Raw genomic sequence first — 25,078 nt, forward strand, 5'->3', positions numbered from 1 at the left:
CAGTTTATAAGGCAACTTCCTCCTGCTTCTCCTTGTGTTTCTTTGGGGAAGAACAGCAGGACAATTAGCTGACAAAGCATTCACTTTAAGTTTCCCTTCTGGAGTATCACCTCCATAGATACTCCAAAGAGCAGGGGGACCGATCTCCCCACTTCTTCCCCCTCACCCATAACCTGAGTACTTTGGAGTAGGATGAAGTTCACACCGGTCTAAGGTCAGTATGGTTAGCATTTGGGCAGAGCAAGGTAAACTAATCTGATCCAATATCTGTTTGTAGAGGAAACCTAAAAACTCACATCTCCCCCCTTCTCGCCCACACAGAGCAATGCATTTAGGTGAGCTGTGGTCATTTCTCATTTGGAAATAAACTAGATTAGAAGACTGAAAATTAACATTACACCAAAGGTGGGGCCTCAGTCATACATGCCCAAGGGCAGGCTATTCACAATGACAATATTGCTGATGTAGAGACAGTTTGTTTCTGTATTATCTTCTGACCTGTTATGAAGAGAGAAGGGGATATGGCATCCATCACTGTGCATGTGAATAGGGCTACTCAGACCCATGCCTATGGCAACTGATCTGGGATCAGTTCTACATATTAAAGTTCTCAATGTGGCCATTGTAGGCTGAAAAGCAAGTCGGGTCCTGTTACAGGTATTGAAGGCAAGAAGCAACCACAAGACCTAGGGACCCTGGCATGGTGGTGCTGCTTTGCCCCTTGATGGTCAGTGGTTAAGATGTGCACTTGGTCCCTCTGGCGTGCTGAAGGGCGCATGCCCCCTGCGGTGACGCCGCAGCTCCATGTGTGTTGAGAAGCGCACTATTTGGCAACAGAGGCGGTAGCGGGGAGGGCAGAAAAGATACAGGGTATACCCAGATTTTTTTTTAAAATACATTGAATAATCGGAGCAGATTGTCATCATAAATCCTAGTGGCCCGGTCTCGGCTGTGTTGCGTACAATATGTATTTGAGATTGTCGTACACAAAATTCAAATTCTTATTCCATATGAAGCTCTAGTCTTACGTTGACTCTGTGTCCTTGATTCCTCAACCTCTTTCACAAAACGCAGGTTGCTCTCCTCAGACCTTCTCCTCCAATGTGTTTTGAGAAGGAGGTTGAGGAATCAAGGACACAAGGAAAGACACTTGAGATTTACCTCATGGTTGTGCTACCACAGGGACACTGAAGAAGTGGGTAGAAGTACCCCCATACTGAAACAGGGTCATTTAATATGTGGATTGGGAATTGGGATAGTAACCCCAGAAGCCCGCAGCGAAAGGTCGCTGGTTCGAATACCCGAGCCGTCAATGTGAAACATCTGCCGTAAGACTATGGCTAGGGTTGTGGGGGCATAAACTGATCCTACATATGTATTTAGAGGCGTCTTCTACCTCGAGCGGACATGAGCCAGTTACTGAGATCGGTCCTTCAGAGACTCGTCACATTATTCTCTTTATGTCTGACTTGCCGAGGAGACTGTGACACCACAGCGTAAGGTAGAAAGTGCACTTAACCGCAGGTCTAGGATCTGACTACCCCTGATCTAAATCTTAACTGTTAGGGAGATGACAAGATATCTGAACCTGTATCAGAGTGTAGAGGCCACTTCTACCCCCTCAGACAGCTCCACTGAAAGGACAGGAGAAAAACACAAATACCCCCACATAGAATCTGCTTCATCTCAATGCACATGTGTACCCCCCCCCCAATGGTTTTTGAAAGAATAGAGTGAAAAGAGATGAGCTTGGAAAGAGAGGAATAGAGAGAGAAGGAAAAGGAGAGGAGAAGGAGGAGGGGGAGATATTCCAAGGCAATGCTGTAAGCGTGATACGAGCCACGGATACTTATTAGGTAATAGGTGTCTTAGCAAAGCTCTGAGGAGGAAGCCACTTCCTGCCAAATAGTGAGTGGGGCTGATAGTGACTGGGACACCTACTTTGTGCTTTGTTATAGTACTTAATGGGAATTAAGTTGAAGCTGTCATGTTGTTACTGGTGGCCATTACCTCATGTAGGGAGAGTAGAGAAGCCACAGTCCTGACCAAGCCACAGTCAAAGAAACGCAGTGTGAATCTGAAATTAGGACGTGGTTCTTTGTTCTCATCGATTGATCATTATAAGGTGTTGTGGTTGATGAATATTTAGCAGAGAGCATTCATTCACATTGTCACGTCTTTATGAAAGACGCATAATGAATGTGGTCTGTTTTCTCACTAATGCTTACTGTAAATAGAGAGAACAACAGAGTGAGTTAGAGAGCGTGAGGGAGTCAGGGAATAAAAGGGGGCCATAGCATGAACAAACTTACATCACAAGCACAACACTTCCATTGTATTACTACATTTACACACTTACAAGTGTATGGGAAATAAAGTTGTACGACAGGACAGCAGGTAGCTTAGCGGTTAAGGGCGTTGGGACAGTAACCGAATGGTCGCTGGTCCGAATCTGCCATTTAACGCTAATTGCTCCTGTAAGTCACGCTGGATAAAGTTATCTGCTAAATGACAAAACATGTCATGACACGGCAGTGCTAGGAGGAGGGCTGAGAGTGTTAAAGAAACCCAGTTGCTGCCTGAAGAGAGTGGTATTCAGTCTTCAATGGATGGGTCGCTTCTCGAACTGCAGTAGGTCGTTTCTCACTGAGAGACCAGGACAAAGAAGCAACCTGAATGTCTGCAGTAGTCTTCTATAGTAATATCCTACTCTTTGCTCCTAGTCCTGGGGGGCTGTAGGATTTTGTCTCAGCCTAATGCCACATAGATGAATCCCACCATTAAGTACCCTACGCAAACGGAGCGACGGAGTGTCATATGCGGTTCGTTACAGAATTTGAGCTGGATGAAAGTACATAAAATGTATGCTCTCCGTACCAAAGCATAGCACACACAATTGCCTCAAGGACTAGATTGCTGGTTGTTCACAGGAAAGGAAAGACCAGGCAAACAGAGATGGCAGAGTGGAGAGGTCTGACATCATTCAGGCAAAGGGAGAACGGCCCCATTCACTGCATTATAAACAAGCAACAGGGCTTTACTCTGACACTAGCAGACACAGGAACCTGTGAAGAGATGATAGAGATGTGTGTAGTAACTTAGGGCCAAGGATAAGACTACCCTGCAGCTTACAGGATATATCAGGGGCCTTTTGTGCTCCAGGTATGAGTTTACCCATAGGCACAGCCTAATCTATATCTAACATTACATTTACGTTTGAGTCATTTATCAGATGCTCTTATCCAGAGCCATTTACAGGAGCAACTAGGTTTAAGTGCCTTGCTCAAGGGCACACAGATTTTTCACCTAGTCGGCTCAGGGATTCAAACCAGCAACCTTTTGGTTACAGGTCCAACGCTCTTAAGCGCTAGGCTACCTGACGCCTTCATTAAGGAGGGGAAACACAAAACTGACCTCAGATCAGTGTTTATGGCAACTTCATCCGGCTCCTCCTTTTGTGTCTTTTGGGATAAACAGCAGGACAGTTAGCTGATAAAGCATTCACTTTGAATTTCCATTTTTGAGTGTCCCTCCCCCGGTCCCCCTGCTCTTTGGTGTATCTATCTCACCTCTTCACCCACCTGAGTACTTTGGAGTTGGATGAAGTTCACACTGGTCTAAGGTCAGTATGGTTAGCATTTGGGCAGAGCAAGGTAAACTAATCTGATCCAATATCTGTTTGTAGAGGAAACCTAAAAACTCACATCTCCCCCCTTCCCTCTCACACAGAGCATGCATTTAGGTGAGCTGTGGTCATTTCTCATTTGGAGATAAACTAGATTAGAAGACTGAAAATGAACATTACACCAAAGGTGGGGTCTCAGTCATACATGCCCAAGGGCAGGCTATTCACAATGACAATATTGCTGATGTAGAGACAGTTTGTTTCTGTATTATCTTCTGACCTGTTATGAAGAGAGAAGGGGATATGGCATCCATCACTGTGCATGTGAATAGGGCTACTCAGACCCATGCCTATGGCAACTGATCTGGGATCAGTTCTACATATTAAAGTTCTCAATATGGCCATTGTTGGCTGAAAAGCAAGTCGGATCCTGTTACAGGTATTGAAGGCAAGAAGCAACCACAAGACCTAGGGACCCTGGCATGGTGGTGCTGCTTTGCCCCTTGATGGTCAGTGGTTAAAATGTGCACTTGGTCCCCCTGGCGTGCTGAAGGGCGCATGCCCACTGCGGTGACGCCGCAGCTCCATGTGTGTTGAGAAGCGCACTATTTGGCAACAGAGGCGGTAGCGGGGAGGGCAGAAAAGATACAGGGTATACCCTGAATTAAAAAAAAAAAACATCGAATAATTGCAGCAATTGTCACCCTAAATACCTTGGACGAAGCGCAGTCGACGGATCGCTGTCGAATCGACCGAGTAAGTTGATTGAGGTGTTCCGAAGTTTTTTGGGGGGAAGAGGATTGAGGGAAGCCTTTTATTTGGAGTTATCGAGAGCCAGCTCCTCTTCCTCCACCTATCTGTGACGATAGAGAAACTGATGGGCTGTTGAAAAGTAGCACTTCTCCGCAGAATGAAAGCGTTTACTTACGGTTGGGAACGGGATTCATACGTTTATAGAAGTTGCATCTCCGGGCTTTATTCTTATGGACACACATAGTTTGACAATATTTCGTATTTTAATTTCACGTCGCCAATCTAATTTTAGAATGGGCTCGATCGAACAGACTGTCAATCTGGATTGTCGTGGACTGGGATTATTTTTAGAGCAGCACTTCGTTATTTAGTTATCTTTTTTTGTCAACCCAGGTAGATGGCTTGCCAGTGCGAATATTCATTATCACGAAGTACTTAACACATGTTATACTACTATTTAAATAGAAAGCGACTAGATTTAGCCAGTTTTGGAGTTGGCATTCTCCCCAACGAAGACAAGCTAGCCCTGGCTAACGTCCTAGTAGCTACTTGTTTCTCACGCCTGCTACATTAGGTTAGTCATTTACTAGATTGGCTTGGTCCTGGTACCTGGTTTATTTTCTAATGCAACAAAAAAACTCGCTACCGTAGCTCAATTTGAGCTTTTCATGTAACTTAAATGCACCAAGTTGTGGTTTCGTGAACTGCGTGTTGGTGTTTCACTTTTTTGGGGGCAAATAAATAACTGGACAGGTACTGGTAGCTGGCAAGGTGGACAATACTAATTCCTTGGCATTATTTATGCCCGCTGGCAGCTAGGTTATTTGCACGGTTGCGCGGTTTCTAGACATGTTGTGGTCGAACGGTCAGAATACAGCGTGGGCTGCGTTTCGTTTTTAAAGGGGGGAGTTTGCCTGTTCGGGATTTTGATGGTTAATGTGGGGTAGACGGTGGCGTAATGGTGGACGGTGCCTTGGTTTGAGCCCCTACCCTAGTCGTGCCACTTAACCCTATCGGCTGCCAGTGTTCTACTGTATCAAAATAGTCCTTGGTAATCTTCCTACTTCTGCAACGGCCATGGTCTTCCTCCTCTTAAAGCTGAACGCACACACATTTACACAAACTCGCACACACTTTCTCTCCTCCCTAGCGGTATGAGTCGGTGGATGCAGTGCAAAAGTATCTGAGCCAGTCACTGTATTGTAAGGCATGCACAGATTCAGTGAGTTGTGTTCAGTTGTCAGTTCCTGTACACCTCTGGTGTGTCCAGTTTTCTTTCGGCTTTAAAAAAAAAAGTGCTTTTTTAAAATTTGCTTTTTTGTTCACTTATGTCAGTTTTGGGCTCACTTTGGTTGGTGAAATATAGGCCAATAATGCAGAGGATTCTTGTAGCTGGAGTGTCATTTAAGAGTAGCCTCTGGGTATGGGTCCTTAGTAGTTCCTGTTCAGGTCACATAGTCAGGAAACACTCAGGCCCCAAGTTATGTGTAACAAAGTAGTATGCTACAGGCTCCTGTTTTAAAAAAAACAATTAGCATATGAAAATGGTTTGCCTGATAAGGCTATCTGCCTGCTGTAGTAACTGACTGGTTTATCTTAGGGACTCTAGAGTAATATGAAAGAATGGTTCTGGAATGGTCAATCATTTGTTCGGCAGAGCAATCGCTTTGGGGGTTCTTTGCAATGTGTTATCACATGGTTGCATTAATAAGCACCCTAATGGAGACAGAGATCTGTAATACAATGACAAGATGCTCATGTTTCCGCCCCGGCAATGGGAGTCATTGTCCCGAAGGCAGGCGACAAGCATAGGTTCAAAATAAGCCCATAGAAACGCATTGGGCTTCTTTTTGGCGAGTCCAATCTATTGCTTTGCCTCTTCTTCTCTGACGGGTGCGTCTTTAATCAGGGGGACCTGATAGGGAAAGGTGGATACCTAGTCAGTTATGCAACTTAAATGTGTAATGCATTTAACCCAACTCCTCTGAATCAGAGAGGTGCAGGGGGCTGCCTTAATTGGCATCCACATCTTCGGTGCCCGGGGAACAGTGGGTTAACTGCCTTGCTCAGGGGCAGAACAATACATTTTTACCCTGTCAGCTCGAGATTCGATCCAGCAACCTTTCGGTTACTGGTCCAACGCTCTAACCACTAGGCTATTCAGTAAGACATTCTGGGCTCATTGTAATATGGACTAGGGTGGAGAGTAGCAGAGTAGAGACGTTGTATCACTTGGCAGGCCTAAACAGGCTGCCATTTCAGGCAGACTTTTCAAACAGGCTGTGTTATTCCATTTCAAACACAGGACAATCATGTTTTTGACTGTTATGGGTCTTCAAAAAGTTAGGAGCACAACATATCATTTAATATTTTTTTAAATCAATTTAGATATAGCCTATGGGCATTTTCATGTAAAAGGACCCATGATCACCAAAATGTGAAGTTCATAGGAGCATATCAAAATGGGTGTCAAATGAATGCTAAGAGTATATATTTTTGGGAAATGAAGGCTTAGATACATTTTTCAACCATTTTACATCTTAAAAATATGTAAGTAAAGGATTTGATTTATGAAGAAACACATGGAAAAGGGGTCTTAGAAAACATCTACCAGAAAAAGTCTTCAGAAATGCATCAAAGCACAATGTTGATAAAGACCCCTGCAAACTAATATGAACACTTTTTGTATTTCGATTTGGATAACATTTTTGCATTTTGTAAGTTAAAGAAACATTGCCTTTTGCCTTGAAATTCCATTTCCAAAAACCCACTAAAATATTTTAAAATTTCTCTCCCCTACGAGGGAGAATAAGGAAAGTTCACAGAAGTATACAGTTATGTAGACTTATCAATTAGTTATAGTGATTTTACCAATATAAATGTTGTTTTTGAAGTGATTAAAACTCATTCCGTTGTTGGGTCACCTGCTACTGTCCTCCCTTCCATACTGTTATGTTCAGTTCATAACTGTTTTCTTTGTCTTTCTGTCATCTGGTGTTTAAACCAAGAGTGTTAAACCAGTCTGAGTCTGGAGTCGAGTCTGGAATCTCGCTCTCATATATATATATAGATATATATATTTATAAGTCAGCAAAAAAAAAGTGTCAACTGCGTTTATTTTCAGCAAACTTAACATGTGTAAATATGTGTATGAACATAAGATTCAACAACTGAGACATAAACTGAACAAGTTCCACAGACATGTGACTAACAGAAATTGAATAATGTGTCCCTGAACAAAGGAGGGGGGGTCACAATCAAAAGTAACAGTCTGTTGTGGCCACCAGCTGCATTAAGTACTGCAGTGCATCTCCTCCTCATGGACTGCACCAGATTTGCCTGTTCTTGCTGTGAGATGTTACCCCACTCTACCACCAAGGCATCTGCAAGTTTCCTGACTTTTCTGGGGGAATGGCCCTAGCCCTCAACCTCCGATCCAACAGGTCCCAGACGTGGTCAATGGGATTTAGATCCGGGCTCTTCGCCCGCCATGGCAGAACACTTGACATTCCTGTTTTGCAGGAAGTCACGCACAGAACGAGCAGTATGACTGGTAGCATTGTCATGCTGGAGGGTCATGTCAGGATGAGCGAGCAGGATATCTTCCCTGTAACGCACAGTGTTGAGATTGCCTGCGATGACAACAAGCTCAGTCCGATGATGCTGTGACACACTGCCCCAGACTATGACGGACCCTCCACCTCCAAATCGATCCCATTCCAGAGTACAGGCCTCGGTGTAACGCTCAATCCTTTGATGATAAGCGTGAATCCGACCATCACCCCAGGTGAGACAACACTACGACTCGTCAGTGAAGAGCACTTTTTGCAAGTCCTGTCTGGTCCAGCGACGGTGGGTTTGTGCCCATAGGCAATGCTGTTGCCGCTGATGTCTGGTGAGGACCTGCCTTGCAACAGCCCTACAAGACCTCAGTCCAGCCTCTCTCAGCCTATTGCGGACAGTCTGAGCACTGATGGAGGGATTGTGCGTTCCTGCTGTAACTCGGGCAGTTGTTGTTGCCATCCTGTACCTGTCCTGCAGGTGTGATGTTCGGATGTACCGATCCTGTGCAGGTGTTGTTATACGTGGTCTGACACTGCGAGGACGATCAGCTGTCCGTCCTGTCTCCCTGTAGCGCTGTCTTAGGCGTCTCACAGTACAGACATTGCAATTTATTACCCTAGCCACATCTGCAGTCCTCATGCCTCCTTGTAGCATGCCTAAAGCGCGTTTGCACAGATGAACAGGGACCCTGGGCATCTTTCTGATGGTGTTTTTTAGTCAGTAGAAAGGCCTCTTGAGTGTCCTAAGTTTTCATAACTGTGACCTTAATTACCTACTGTCTGTAAGTTGTTAGTGTCTTAATAACCGTTCCACAGGTACATGTACATTAATTGTGAAAGGTCCATTGAACAAGCATGGAAAACAGAGTTTAAACCCTTTACAATGAAGATCTGTGAAGTTATTTAGATTTTTATGAATTATCTTTGAAAGAGTCCTGATAAAGGGATGTTTTTTTTTTGCTGAGTTTATATACACAGTACAAGTCAAAAGTTTGGACACACCTACTCATTCCAGGGCTTTTCTTACATTTTTACTATTTTCTACATTGTAGAATAATAGTGAAGACATCAAACCTATGACATAACACATATGGAATCATGTAGTTGGCAAAAAATTGTTAAACAAATAAAAAAATATTTGATATTCTTCAAAGTAGCCACCCTTTGTCTTGACAGCTTTGCACACTCTTGGCATTCTCTCATGAGGAAGTCACCTGGAATGCATTTAAATTAACAAGTGTGTCTTGTTAAGTTCATTTGTGGAATTTCATTCTTTCCTTAATGCGTTTGAGCCAATCAGTTGTGTTGTAGGGGTGGTATACAGAACATAGCCCAATTTGGTCCATATTATGGCAAGAATATCTCAAATAAGCAAAGGGAAACGACAGTCCATCATTACTTCTAGACATGAATGTCAGTCAATCAAGAATGTTTCAAGAACTTTGAAAGTTTCTTCAAGTGCAGTCGCAAAAACTATCCAGCGCTATAATGAAACTGTCTCTCATGAGGACCGCCACAGGAAAGGAAGACCCAGCGTTACCTCTGCTGCAGAGGATAAGTTCATTAGAGTTACCAGCCTCGGAAATTGCAGCCTAAATAAATGCTTCACAGAGTTCAAATTACAGACAAATCTCAACATCAACTGTTCAGAAGAGACTGTGGAATCAGGCCTTCATGGTTGAATTGCTGCAAAGAAACCACTACTAAAGAACACCAATAATAAGAAGAGACTTTATTGGGCCAAGAAACATGAGCAATGGAGATTAGACCGGAGGAAATCTGTCCTTTGGTCTGATGAGTCCAAATTTGAGATTTTTGGTTCCAAGTGCCGTGTCTTTTTGAGACGCAGAGTAGGTGAACGGATGATCTCCGCATGTGTGGTTCCCACCTTGAAGCATGGAGGAGGAGGTGTGGGGGTGCTTTGCTGGTGACACTGTTTGTGATTTATTTAGAATTCAAGGCACACTTAACCAGCATGACCACCACAGTATTTTGCAGCGATACGCCATCCCATCTGGTTTGCGCTTAGTCCCACTATCATTTGTTTTTCAACAGGACAATGACACCAACACACCTCCAGGCTGTGTAAGGGCTATTTCACCAAGAAGGAGAGTGATGGAGTGCTGCATCAGATGATCTGACCTCCACAATCACCTGACCTCAAGTGTGCAACGCTGTCATCAAGGGTGGCTACTTTGAAGAATCTCAAATATAAAATATATTTTCATTTGTCTAACTTCTTACGGCTGAAATCCTGTTAATGGGATCGATTTGACAACAGACAGTGATATTGAATTGCAGGGCGCCAAATTCAAACAACAGAAATCTCATAATTACAATTCCTCAAACATACAAGTATTATACACCATTTTAAAAATAAACCTGTTGGTAATCCCACCACAGTGTCCGATTTCAATAATGCTTTACGACGAAAGCATACCATGCGATTATGTTAGGTCAGCACCTAGTCACAGAAAAACACAGCCATTTTTCCAGCCAAAGAGAGGAGTCACAAAAAGCAGAAATAGAAAAAATGAATCACTAACCTTTGATGATCTTCATCAGATGACACTCATAGGACTTCATGTTACACAAAACATGTATGTTTTGTTTGATAAAGTTCATATTTATATCCAGAAATCTCAGTTTACATTGGTACGTTATGTTCAGTAATGTTTTGCTTCCAAAACATCTGGTGATTTTTGCAGAGAGCCACATCAATTTACAGAAATACTCATCATAAATGTTGATGAAGATACAAGTGTTATGCATGGAATTAAAGATATACTTCTCCTTAATGCAACCGCTGTGTTAGATTTCAAAAAAGCTTTACGGAAAAAGCACCCCATGCAATAATCTGAGTACAGCGCTCAGGCACCAAAACAAGCCATACAGATACCCGCCATGTTGTGGTGTCAACAGAAGTCTGAAATAGCATTATAAATATTCACTTACCTTTGATGATCTTCATCAGAATGCACTTCCAGGAATCCCAGTTCCACAATAAATGTTTGTTTTGTTCGATAGAGTCCATTTATGTCCAAATACCTCCTTTTTGTTCGCGCATTTACTTCACAAATCCAAATTCACGAGGCACAGGCACTTAGTCCAGACAAAGTCAAAAAGTTATATTACAGTTCGTAGAAACATGTCAAACGATGTATAGAATCAATCTTTAGAATGTTTTTAACATAAATCTTCAATAATGTTCCAACCGGACAATTCCTTTTGTATTTAGAAATGCAAAGGAACGCAGCGCACGCTCATGGCCGTGCGCTAGACTTCGCTCATGACATCCTGTCAGACCTCTTAATCAAACAGCTCTTATTCGCTCCCCCTTCACAGTAGAAGCCTGAAACAAGGTTCCAAAGACTGTTGACATCTAGTGGAAGCCTTCGGAAGTGCAATCTGACCAAATTTTACACTGTATATTGGTTAAGCGAAGACTTGAGAACCTACAAACCTCAGATTTCCCACTTCCTGTTTGGATTTTTTCTCAGGTTTTTGCCTGCCATATGAGTTCTGTTATACTCTCTGGGATAGGGGGGACGTTTGCATCCCTCTTGGCCAATAGCCAGGGAAAATGTAGAGCGCCAAATTCAAATAAAATACTATAAAAATCAAACTTTCATTAAATCACACATGTAAGATACCAAATTAAAGCTACACTCGTTGTGAATCCAGCCAACATGTCAAATTTCAAAAAGGCTGTCGGCGAAAGCATAAGATGCTATTATCTGATGATAGCACAACAGTAAACAAAGAGAGAAAGCCTATTTCAACCCTGCAGGCGCTACACAAACCGCAGAAATAAAATATAAATCATGCCTTACCTTTGATTAGCTTCTTTTGTTGGCACTCCAATATGTCCCATAAACATCACAAATGGTCCTTTTTGTTCGATTAATTCCGTCAATATATAATCCAAAATGCCCATTCTTTTGGCGCGTTTGATCCAGAAAAACACAGCTTCCAATTTGCGCAACGTCATTACAAAATATCTCAAAAGTTACCAAAGTTAACTTTGCCAAAACATTTCAAACGACTTTTGTAATACAACGTCAGGTATTTTTAAACGTTAATAATCGATCATATTGTATACGGGACTATCTGTGTTCAATACAGGAAGACAACAATCTAACGCTACCTTTCTGGTCTTGCGCAAACAGTACACATAACGTGACAGTCATTCAAGATGGCCGTACTTCTTCATTACACAAAGGCATAACCTCAAACAATTTCTAAAGACTGGTGGCATCCTGTGGAAGCTGCAAACAAGTCCCTTAGAAATCTAGTTTCCCAATGAAAACTCATTGAATAGACAATGACCTCAAAAAAAATCTGAATGATTTGTCCTTGGGGTTTTGCCTGCTACATAAGTTCTGTTATACTCACAGACATGATTCAAACAGTTTTAGAAACTTCAGAGTGTTTTCTATCCAAATCTACTAATAATATGCTGCATATCTTAGCTTCTTGGCCTGAGTAGCAGGTAGTTTACTCTGGGCACCGTATTCATCCAAGCTACTCAACACTGCCCCCCAGCCATAAGAAGTTAACACTTTTTTTGGTTTACATGATTCCATATGTGTTATTTCATAGTTTTGATGTCTTCACTATTATTCTACAATGTAGAAATAAAGGGAAAACTCTGGAATGAGTAGTTGTTTCCAAACGTTTGACTGGTACTGTGTGTGTGTGTGTGTGTGTGTGTGTGTGTGTGTGTGTGTGTGTGTGTGTGTGTGTGTGTGTGTGTGTGTGTGTGTGTGTGTGTGTGTGTGTGTGTGTGTGTGTGTGTGTGTGTGTGTGTGTGTGTACATGCACAAACACTAACGTTCAAAAGTTTGTCACTTATTAATGTCCTTATTGTTTTGAAAGAAAAGCAAAAAAAAAATATTGGCCATTAAAATATCAAATTGATCAGAATTACAGTGTAGACATTGTTAATGTTGGAAATGACTATTGTAGCTGAAAACTGCTTATCTACATAGGTTTACATATGCCCATTATCAGCAACCAAGACTCCCATGTTCCAATGGAATGTTACCTAATCTAAGTTTATCATTTTAAAAGGCTAATTGATCATGAAAACCCTTTTGCAATTATGTTAGCACAGCTGAAAACTGTTGTGCTGATTTAAAGAAGCAATAAACCTGGCCTTCTTTAGACTAGGTGAGTATCTGGAGCATCAGCATTTGTGGGTTCGATTGCAGGCTCAAAATGGCCAGAAACAAAGACCTTTCTTCTGAAACTCATCAGTCTATTCTTGTTCTGAGAAATTAAGGCTATTCCATGCGAGAAGTTGCCAAGAAACTGGTTCCCTGCCCAGAACAGCGCAAACTGGCTCGAACCAGAATAGAAAGAGGAGTGGGAGGCCCCGGTGCACAACTGAGCATGAAGACAAGTACATTAGTGTCTAGTTTGAGAAACAGACTCCTCACAAATCCTCAACTGGCAGCTTCATTAAATAGTACCCGCAAAACACCAGTCTCAACATCAACAGTGAAGAGGCGACTCCGGATGCTGTCCTTCTAGACAGAGTTGCAAAGAAAAAGCCATATAGCTCAGACTAGCCAATAAAAATAGAAGATTAAGATGCTCAAAAGAACACAGACACTGGAGAGAGGAAGACTGGGAAAAAGTGTTATGGACAGACAAATCTAAGTTTGAGGTGTTCGGATCACAAAGAAGAACATTCATGAGTTCAGAAAAAATGAAAAGATGCTGGAGGAGTGAACCATCTGTCAAGCATGGTGGAGGCAATGTGATGGTCTGGGGGTGCTTTGGTGGCGGTAAAGTGGGAGATTTGAACAGGGTAAAGGGGATCTTGAAGAAAGGAGGCTATCACTCCATTTTGCAACGCCATGCCGTACCCTGTGGACGGTGCTTAATTGGAGCCAATTTCCTCCTACAACAGGACAATGGCCCAAAGCACAGCGCCAAATGATGCAAGAACTATTTAGGGAAGAAGCAGTCAGCTGGTATTCTGTCTATAATGGAGTGCCCAGCACATTCACCGGATCTCAACCCCATTGAGTTGTTGTGGGACCAGCTTGACCGTATGGTACATAAGAAGTGCCCATCAAGCCAATCCAATTTGTGGGAGGTGCTTCAGAAAGCATGGGATGAAATCTCTTCAGATTACCTCAACAAATTGACAACTAGAATGCCAAAGGTCTGCAAGGCTGTAATTTCTGCAAATGGAGGATTCTTTGATGAAAGCAAAGTTTGAAGGACACAATTGTCATTTCAATTAAAAAATCATTATTTATTAACCTTGTCAACATCTTGACTATATTTCCTATTAGTTTTGCAACTTTCTAAGTGACCCGAACTTTTGAACGGTAGTGTATGTGTGTGCGTCATCTCGCCTGGATCTTACTGACACCTACCCATGAGCCTCCTTTCTTTACGTTTAATGTAACCAGCATCCTCACCCACTGAGTACCAACCGAGGTGAAATATACTTGACATTTGGTCAGTCCACCCTGGCCTGGATGTTAACGTCCACAAACTGACTGGACCAAATCCAAACCCATCATTGATGTTTGAATAGCACAGTATTGAGTACAGACCAGTACAGCACCATACTGTACAGTGAGTTGAGCACAGTACAATACAGTAAGTACAAGTACTAAAGTTTACCCTTCTCTGCTGTATTGTACTGCACTGTGCTCTACTGAAATTAAGAAATATCAGAACGAGGCTGGAATATTTATATATATATTATATGTACATATATTTATATCTACATATAGTGGTGTGTTTTGTATGTAACATTATTAAAGTGACCAGTGTTCAATGACTAGAATACAGTATATACCTTGTGTTTGAAAAGTATTTAGACCAATTGACATTTTCCACATTTTGTTATGTTACAGCCTTATTCTAAAATTGATTAAATTGTTCAGGGGAAAAACTATCTACACACAATATCCTATGATGATGAAGCAAAAACTGTTTTATTAATTTTGGCAAATGTATTAAAAATAAAAAACTGAAGGGCTTCCCGGGTGGTGCTTGAGTCATAACTACAGTCCTGGGTTCGATCCCAAGCTGTGTCACATTGCATTTCCTTGTTCCATTGCGCTCTAGCGTCTCCTTGTGGCGGGCAAGGGCACCTGCAAGCTGACTTCAGTCGCCAGCTGGATGGTGTTTCCTCCGACATGTTGGTGTGGCTGGCTTCCGGGTTAAGCGAGCAGTGTGTCAAGCAGTGTGGCTTATATTGTGCTATAGCTTGTGACTCTGGGTGACAACATAAGGAAGACCTTTTTTTCCAACATTAGTACTGTTTTCCTCAAAACATTTATTCAAATCAAAGGAAATTTTATTTGTCACATGCGCTGAATACAACAGGTGTACAGTGGAATACTTACTTAGAAGACCTTAACCAACAATGCAGTTAAGAAAAATAAGTGTAAAGTTAACATTTAAAATAACAAATGGTTAAAGAGCAACAGTAAAATAACAGTAGCAAGGCTATATACAGGGGGTACCAGTACCGAGTCAATGTGCGGGGGCAGTCGAGGTAATTGAGGTAATATGAACATGAACAGTTGAAGTTGGAAGTTTACATACACCTTAGCCAAATACATTTAAACTCAGTTTTTCACAATTCCTGACATTTAATCCTAGCAATAATTCCCTGTCTTAGGTCAGTTAGAATCACCACTTTATTTTAAGAATGTGAAATGTCAGACTAATTGTAGAGTTATTTATTGTAGCTTTGACGGCTGCGTGGTCTCATGGTGTTTATACTTGCGTACTATTGTTTGTACAGGTGAACCTTCAGGCGTTTGGAAATTGCTCTCAAGGATGAACCAGATTTGTGGAGGTCTGCAATTTCTTTTCTGAGGCCTTGGCTGATTTATTTGGATTTTCTCATGATGTCAAGCAAAGAGGCACTGAGTTTGAAGGTAGGCCTTGAAATACATCCACAGGTACACCTCCAATTGACCCAAATGATGTCATTTAGACTAACAGAAGCTAAAGCTAAAGCCATGACATCATTTTTGGGAATTTTCCAAGCTGTTTAAAGGCACAGTCAACTTAGTGTATGTAAACTTCTGACCCACTGGAATTGTGATACAGTGAATTATAAGTGAAATAATCTGTCTGTAAACAATTGTTGTAAAAATTGCGTGTGTCATGCACAAAGTAGTTGTCCTAACTGACTTCCCAAAACTGTAGTTTGTTAACAAGAAATTTGTGGAGTAGTTGGAAAAACAAGTTTTAATGACTCCAACCTATGTGTATGTAAACTTCCGACTTCAACTGTAGGTAGAGTTAAATTGACTGCATAGATAATTATCGAGAGTAGCAGCAGCGTAAAATAGGGAGGGGGGGGCAATGCATATAATCTGGTTAGCCATGTGATTAATTGTTCAGCAGTTTTATGGCTTGGGGGTAGAAGCTGTTAAAGAGCCTCTTGGACCTAGAATTGGCGCTCCGGTACTGCTTTTTGTGCGGTAGCAGGGAGAGTCTGGAGTCTTTGATCAAGCCAGAAGAGGACTGGCCACCCCACATAGCCCGGTTCCTCTCTAGGTTTCTTCCTAGGTTTTGGCCTTTCTAGGGAGTTTTTCCTAGCCACCGTGCTTTTACACCTGCATTGTTTGCTGTTTGGGGTTTTAGGCTGGGTTTCTGTACAGCACTTTGAGATATCAGCTGATGTATAAATACATTTGATTTGATTTGATTTGGATCAATTTTAGGGCCTTCCTCTAACACAGCCTGGTGTAGAGATCCTGGATGGCAGGAAACTTGGCTCCAGTGATGTACTGGGCCGTATGCACTACCCTCTGTAGTGCCTTGAGGTCGGAGGCTAAGCAGTTGCCATACCAGGCAGTGATGTAACCAGGATGCTCTCGATGGTGCAGCTATACAACTTTTTTTAGGACCTGAGCACCCATGCCAAATCTTTTCAGTCTACTGAGGATAGTCTTTGTTGTGCCCTCTTTATGACTGCCTTGGTGTGTTTGGACCATGATAGTTTGTTGGTGATGTGGACATCAATGAAATTGAATCTCTCAACCTGCTCCACTACAGCCCAGTCGATGAGAATGGGGGTGTGTTCGGTCCTCCCTTTCCGGTTGTCCACACTGCCAGGTCTCTGACCACCTCTCTATAGGCTGTCTCATCGTTGTCTGTGATCAAGCCTACCACTGTTGTGTCGTCTGCTAACTTAAAGAGGGTGTTGGAGTCGTACCTGGTCATGCAGTCATGGGTGAACAGGGAATACAGGAGGGGACTAAGCACGCACCACTGAGGGGCCCCCCTGTTATGGATCAGCATGGCAGATGTGTTGTTACCTACCCTTTCCACCTGGGGACGGCCTGTCCGGAAGTCCAGGATTCAGTTGCAGAGGGAGGTGTTTAGTCCCAGGGTCCTTAGCTTAGTGATGAGCTTTGAGGGCACTATGGTGTTGAATGCTGAGCTGTAGTCAATGAATAGCATTCTCACGTAGGTCTTCCTTTTGTCCAGGTGGAAAAGGGCAGTGTGGAGTGCAATAGACATTGCATCATCTGTGGATCTGTTGTTGAAATGAGGTCAAACTGATTTAAGTTTTCCTGCATTAAAGTCCCCGGCCACTATGAGTGCTGCTTCTGGATGAGTATTTTCCTGTTTGTTTATGGCCGTATACACCTCATTGAGTGCCAGCATCAGTTTGTGGTGGTAAATAGACAGCTACTAAGAATATAGATGAAATCTCTCTTGGTGAATAGTGTGGTCTACAGCTTATCATGAGATACTCTACTTCAGGTGAGCAAAAGCTCGAGACTTCCTTAGATTTTGTGCACCAGCTGTTGTTTGCAAATATTCATAGACCGCCATCCCTTGTCTTACCAGAGGACACTGTCCTGGCGAAAAGCTTAAAACACGTCAGCTGTATGTTATTCATGTCATTGTTTAGCCACGACTCTGTGAAACATAAGATATTACGGCTTTTAATGTCCCGTTGGTAGGATATACGTGATCGTAGTTCGTCTATTTTATTTTTCATGGATTGTACTTTGGCTAATAAGACCGATTTAGTGAAGGAGTGGCAGGTAGCCTAGTGGTTAGAGCATTGGGCCAGTAATCGAAAGGTTGCTGGATCGAATCCCCGAGCTAACAAGGTACAAATCTGTCATTCTGCCCCTGAACAACCCACTGTTCCCCGGTAGGCCGTCATCGTAAATAAGAATTTGTTATTAACTGACTTGCAAAGTTAAATATTTAAAAAATAAAGGCTCACCGTCGGTTCCTTACAAGGAACCCAGAACTTTGCCCCCGATATCTCCGTCTCTTTCTCCTGTGAATGATGGGGATGAGGGCCCTGTCAGGCGTCTGTAGTAAATGCTTCCCATCAGGCTTGTTAAAGAGAAAGTATTCCTCCAGTACTGGGTGAGTAATCGCTGTCCTGATATCTAGAAGCTCTTTTCGGTCGTAAGACACCAGTTACACCAATGAGAAGTCCCACATTTGCATCAATACTGTTAGATTGACCTCATTCAAATTTGACCATTGCTGATGTGATCTTGATTTCCTTTGTGATGAGAATTTCTCTATGAGTGTATATATACTTCTGGAAGTTTGAAGACCACATACCTCAAGTCCATTTGTTTTGTAACAGCCCACTGGTTTCCTCTGTCCCATTGTCTTTAACAGAATGCCCGTTGTCTTTCCCCTGACGTTGAGGTCTGACAAGCTTCTCCGTACAGAATGTTGCTGAGCTGCCGGTATATAAAAACTCATAGGTCTGTATGATTTTGTTTCCTTTAGTATGTTTGATTTGCACAGGCATGATGGCGAGACGACAGCCTTTGTTGCCGACCCCAGTGTGGACACTTGTGGAAAGAGAAACCATAGCATTGCACACAGTGTCCTCTGTTGTCTCTCCAGCAGACTCTCTGGAAGACCTTTCAACCCTGGCCTTTAGCGTGTGGGGCACACTGGGTGTTTTTTTCCGGCAGAGTTTTTATATACAGGCAGCTCAGCAACATACCGTACGGAGAAGCTTGTCAGACCAAGTGTTGCATAGCTTCCTGACTTCAGCTGAAGCTTTGGTTTGACAGTATGGGTTTTGGAGTTCTATTCCCAATGAAAGGGTCTTGGATATCTGCCTCGCAATGAAAAGCACAAGGTTAGTTCATTCTTGAATATCACAGGCTACAGAACTCAAGTTTGAATGGTCATTTTAAAAGGATTATTCTCATGTTTGAGGTGCTATTCACCTTAATCCATAAATCCAATATGTTGTATAGCATTGCAGCATCCTTGCACGAAAAGCGCGTATGTGTGAAGAGCTGACTTGCCTCGTTAAATTAAATAAATACAATTACCATCCTCAGTTTCAATGGCAGACCAGCCCAATTCTCCATGTAAGCAGTAGATATTATCATTTCACATCCAAAATGCTGTTCTAATAGCCTCCTAGCTTCCCTGTAACCCACCCCAGCTTCCATATGATGACAGCTGCAGACTAGTTTTCTCTTGCTTGACCATTTGTAAGGAATAAATCTTGTCTTGACTCCTGTCAGCTTTGCTGTCTATACTGTGCTCAAAGGCTCTTATGAATGACTGGAATCTCTCTGACAGGAAGTAGTGACAACCTTTGCTGCTTGACAATGAGTTCAGTCACTTTGTGTAGAACAGCAGCAAATATATATAAATTATATAAATTGTTTGGCATATTGGTGCCACCTGTTGGCCATGATGATATATGCTGGTGGCTACTCCTAGGCGATACATCTTGACTGTGCTTTGGGTTCAGGCGAGGACTAGTGTATATTTCATCCTCCTCTGGTCTCCACAGACGACGGATTGACCTTTTCCAGGGTTCTAAGAGGCCTCATTATTCTGAACTCCTCATGATATAAATTCATGCAAATCCTTTTGTGTCTTTGGCCCCATTTGTAAGGACTCTTCATGTTCTTCCAGAACTTTTACTTTGGCATTAGATAACCTGGAAATGCAAGCCTTTCCTTTTTGGTGTTTAGCTTAGCTAGTATTCCTGCTTCTGAGTGCTTCTGCACTTGGCCAATAGAGCAGCTCTTATCCTACTTGAAGTTGTGGAGGAAGCCTCTGAGGATCTCCTCGAGTTTTGTGACGCACTGTCATCGGCATCTATTTCAGGGTGATGTTCAGTCACCAGAGATTTTGCATCACCAACCCATTTATCCATAAATTCAACAAACCTTATCATTTTTTGGGATCAAACTAATCCATTTGCTCCCCACCCTTGTCATCATCCGATAATAGAGTTTGAACGGATTTATGAAGCTGTATTTTTATTTTAAAATTACATTTATTTAACCTTTTATTTAACCAGGATGGGCTCATCCTGGCCAAGATAGGCAGCACCAAGTCATTACACAATTACAGACAGACAACATGAAAAACTACAGGTAATCTAGTAAAAAAACTATAAAATTCACAAGAGTATAACAAGAGTATAACAATAAAACTTATACATCAAAAAATCCATTTAGCCTCAAATAAATAATGAAACACGTTCAATTTGGTTTAAATAATGCAAAAACAAAGTGTTGGAGAAGTAAAAGTGCAATATGTGCCATGTAAAAAAGCTAATGTTTGAGTTCTTTGCTCAGAACATGAGAACATATGAAAGTTGGTGGTTCCTTTTAACATGAGACTTCAATATTCCAAGGTAAAAGGTTTTAGGTTGTAGTTAATATTGGACTATTTCTCTCTATACCATTTGTATTTCATATACCTTTGACTATTGGATGTTCGTATAGGCACTATAGTATTGCCAGTTTAACCGTATAGCTTCCATCCCTCTCCTGGCCCTACCTGGGCTCGAACCAGGAACACATCGACAACAGCCACACTCAAAGCAGCGTTAGCCATCGCTCCACAAAAGCCTTGTAGAGCAAGGGGAATAACTACTCCAAGTCTCAGAGCGAGTGACGTTTGAAACGCTATTAACGCGCACCCTGCTAACTAGCAAGCCATTTCACATCGGTTACACCAGCCATTAGGCTGATAGGCTTGAAGTCATAAACAGCACTGTGCTTGTGAAGAGCTACTGGAAATACGCACGAAAGTGCTGTTTGAATGAATGCTTACGAGCCTGCTGCTGCCTACCATCGCTCAGTCAGACTGCTCTATCAAATCATAGACTTAATTATAACATAATAACACATAGAAATAATAACACATAGAAATACGAGCCTTTGGTCATTAATATGGTCGAATCTGGAAACTAACATTTAGAAAACAAAACGTTTATTATTTCAGTGAAATACGGAACCGTTCGGTATTTTATCTAACGGGTGGCATCCCTAAGTCTAAATATTCCTGTTACATTGCACAACCTTCAATGTTATGTCATAATTACGTAAAATTTTGGCAAATTAGTTCGCAATGAGCCAGGCCGCCCAAACTGTTGCATATACCCTGACTCTGCGTGCAATGAACGCAAGAGAAGTGACACAATTTCACCTGGTTAATATTGCCTGCTAACCTGGATTTCTTTTAGCTAAATATGCAGGTTTAAAAATATATACTTCTGTGTATTGATTTTAAGAAAGGCATTGGTGTTTATGGTTAGGTACAGTCGTCCAACGATTGTGCTTTTTTCGCAAATGTGCTTTTGTTAAATCATCCCCCAGCGTTGCATCGATTATATGTAAAGCAGGACACACTAGATAAACTAGTAATATCATCAACCATGTGTAGTTATAACTAGTGATTATGATTGATTGATTGTTTTTTATAAGATAAGTTTAATGCTAGCTAGCAACTTACCTTGGCTTCTACTGCATTCGCGTAACAGGCAGACTCCCTGTGGAGTGCAACGAGAGGCAGGTGGTTATAGCATTGGATAAGTTAACTGTAAGGTTGCAAGATTGGATCCCTCGAGCTGACAAGTTGAAAATCTGTCATTCTGCCCCTGAACAAGGCAGTTAACCCACCGTTCCTAGGCCGTCATTGAAAATAAGAATGTGTTCTTAACTGATTTGCCTATTTAAATAAAGGTATTTTTATTTTTTTAATTCAGCAACATCAGCGCCCAAAAATACCGATTTCCGATTAATATGAAAACTTGAAATCGGCCCTAATTAATCGGCCATTCCGATTAATCGGTCGACCTCTAGTTCCAAGCTGATGGCGCGGAGTACATAAAAGCCCTTTTTACCAAGTTCAGTTCGGACATTTGGAACAGTTAACAGGATAAAGTCCTGCAAACGAAGAGAGTACCCACCACATTTCTGAACAATAAAAATGCCCAAATAAAAAGGTACTAAACCCAAATGGCTTTGTAAATAAACGTATACCAGTGACTGAGTCTACGATTGACTAGAGATGGCCAGCCAACCCTGGTATATAAAGTGCAGTGGTGTGTAAGGGTTTTGCAGTTTAAAATAAATCTCAATGCTAAAATAAAATCCCAACTTCCGATTAAATTGTTTTGTAAGTTGTTGAATATGCAATTTAAAAGAGGCCGTCATCAATTAAAATTCCAAGATATATACGAGTTTACAGTCACAATCTCATTGCCCTGACAGGTCGTAATAGGTGAAAGGTTCAGAGGTCTATTTCTTGCTTTAGAAAACACAATTATTTTAGTTTTGTCATTATTGAGGATAACCTGTTACGGCTGTTTCGACAACATCCGGTGAAATTGCAGAGCGAAATTCAAATTAAATTATTAGAAATATTTAACTTTCATAAAATCACAAGTGCAATACACCAAAATAAAGCTTAACTCCTTGTTAATTCAGCCACCATGTCAGAATTCAAAAAGGCTTTACGGCGAAAGCAAACCATGCGATTATCTGAGGACAGTGCCTCATCATACAAACGCATAACAAATCATTTTCAACCAGGGAGGTGTGACACGAAAGTCAGAAATTACGATATAATTCATGCCTTACCTTTTGAAGATCTTCGTCTGTTGCACTCCAAAATGTCCCATAAACATCACAAATGGTCCTTTTGTTCGATTAATTCCTTTGTTATATCCCCAAAATGTCAATTTATTTGGCGCATTTGATTCAGAAAAACACCGGTTCCAACTCGCCCAACATGACTACAGATGATCTAATAAGTTACCTGTAAACTTGGTCCAAACATTTCAAACAACTTTCCTAATCCAACTTTAGGTATCTTAAAACGTAAATAATCGATGTAATTGAAGACATAATATACTGTGTTCAATAGCGGATAAAATCCAAGTGGAGCGAGCTGCAGGTCGGGCGCCCCAAACAAGAGTTCACTTGGCTTGACACTCACTCAGTCTGAACAGGGCTATTTCTTCATTATTCAAAAGAAAAACATCAACCAATTTCTAGACTGTTGACATCTAGTGGAAGCCATAGGAACTGCAACCAGGTGCCTCAGAAATCTAGTTTCCCATAGAAAACCAATTGAAAACACAGTGAACTAAAAAAAAAATATATTCACCAGACTGTGGAGGTCTACAATTTGATTTTCTGAGGTCTTGGCTGATTTCTTTTGATTTTCCCATGATGTCAAACAAAGAGGCACTGAGTTTGAAGGTAGGCCTTGAAATACATCCAGAGGTACACCTCCAATTGACTCAAATTATGTCAATTAGCCAGAATCTTCTAAAGCCATGAAATAATTTTCTGGAATTTTCCAAGCTGTTTAAAGGCACAATCAACTTAGTGCATGTAATCTTCTGACTTCAACTGTATCTTGTTTCTTGTCACAAGTTCAGGAATGGTTAAAAAATCACAACATGCACTTAAAATGAACCTTACAAATAGCAATGTTGGGTGATTTGGAAAGCCATAGCCAGTCAATAAATAATATAATAATACTCATAGGAAAGGTTTTCATCTTTCACAATCTGTGGATACTGTATGATTTAGAAAGATTATGTAAAACATCAGTGCACAATTGAAAAATATATGGCACATGGAAACCAAACGAGGATGGTCTATGGTGATAGGTGGGATGGGCTGAGGTCTATGGTGATAGGTGGGGTGGACTGAGGGTTGGGTTAGAGAGCTGAGGTCTATGGTGATAGGTGGGATGGGCTGAGGGTTGGGTTAGAGAGCTGAGGTCTATGGTGATAGGTGGGATGGACTGAGGGTTGGGTTAGAGAGATGAGGTCTATGGTGATAGGTGGACTGAGGGTTTTTTATTTTTATTTTACCTTTATTTAACCAGGCAAGTCAGTTAAGAACAAATTCTTATTTTCACGGCCTGGGAACAGTGGGTTCAGGGGCAGAACGACAGATTTGTACCTTGTCGGCTCGGGGGTTTGAACTTGCAACCTTCCGGTTACTAGTCTAGCGCTCTAACCACTAGGCTACCCTGCCGCCCCGGTTGGGTTAGAGAGCTGAGGTCCCCATATAACTACCTCCCCATATTGACTTTTGCTTCCCAGTAGAGTGGGCGGGTTCAAGAGGTCAATCATGGCTCAGGTAAATGAGCTTCCCATATTATGGTCACTTATCTAAATAATAATGTATATCCTTCAAATGAATCATAAATCATAAGTCTTGTTTAAAGGGCCTTTTGACTCCTTCAATCTATGTTTCCATATTTCCAAGTTCCATTCTTGTAGATCAAGGGGTATTCAATTAGTTGGAATGACTGGAAATCAGATTTTTTAAATGTAAAGATATAGCCTAATCGTATTAATAGGCTTATCTGTAGTAGAAAGCAGTACGTTAGGAAAAAGCCAGAACTGAGCGATTTCTTCTAAATGGGTCAACTGCAAAGTCATAATCGGTATATTGTAAAAATTCTGAAAACAAAATGTGCTTTTTGGTGTCAATTTAAGGTTAGGGTTAAGCATTAGGGTTAGCAGTGGGGTTAAGGTTAGGTTTTAAAAAATCTGATTTTATGACTTGGGGCAGTGCAAGCTAGTGATGAATGATGATGAAAAACACTAACCTTCTCCACCTCAAGGGAAACTAATCTAAAAGTAACTTAAAGTAATCAGATTATGTTACTGAGTTTGGGTAATCCAAAATTTACATGACTTATTTCAATTTTGGACAGGTAACTCGTAACTAAAGTAACCTACCAGTTCTGAAAAACCTACGCGTCAGCTATCAGTGTAGAATGTTGAAGTAGCTTAGAGGGAGGTACTGTAGCTCATCCAAGCAGCTCATTGAAATACTATACATTTTCTCTCTATCACCTTTTACCAACA

At 41.6% G+C, this 25,078-nt stretch overlaps 1 protein-coding gene across 7 annotated transcripts in view; it reads left to right on the forward strand.

Moving 5' to 3' along the window:
• Positions 1-4,193: 4,193 nt before the first annotated feature.
• Positions 4,194-25,078, forward strand: part of LOC124041672 (transcriptional repressor p66 alpha-like) — a 48,877-nt gene continuing 27,992 nt past the window's right edge. For 2 of the 7 annotated variants that reach the window (XM_046359535.1, XM_046359527.1), the window contains exons 1-2: positions 4,194-4,381; positions 18,589-18,677. In XM_046359535.1, coding sequence (XP_046215491.1) covers positions 18,643-18,677 — 35 coding nt within the window. In that variant the 5' untranslated portion in view covers positions 4,194-4,381; positions 18,589-18,642. Of the gene's footprint in view, positions 4,382-15,813; positions 15,858-18,588; positions 18,678-25,078 lie in introns of those variants that run through there. The other 5 variants (XM_046359525.1, XM_046359534.1, XM_046359526.1 and 2 more) reach the window with 4 other exon arrangements.

The sequence above is a fragment of the Oncorhynchus gorbuscha genome, linkage group LG08 (genome assembly GCF_021184085.1).
Source record: "Oncorhynchus gorbuscha isolate QuinsamMale2020 ecotype Even-year linkage group LG08, OgorEven_v1.0, whole genome shotgun sequence".
Classification (NCBI taxonomy): Eukaryota; Metazoa; Chordata; class Actinopteri; order Salmoniformes; family Salmonidae; genus Oncorhynchus; species Oncorhynchus gorbuscha.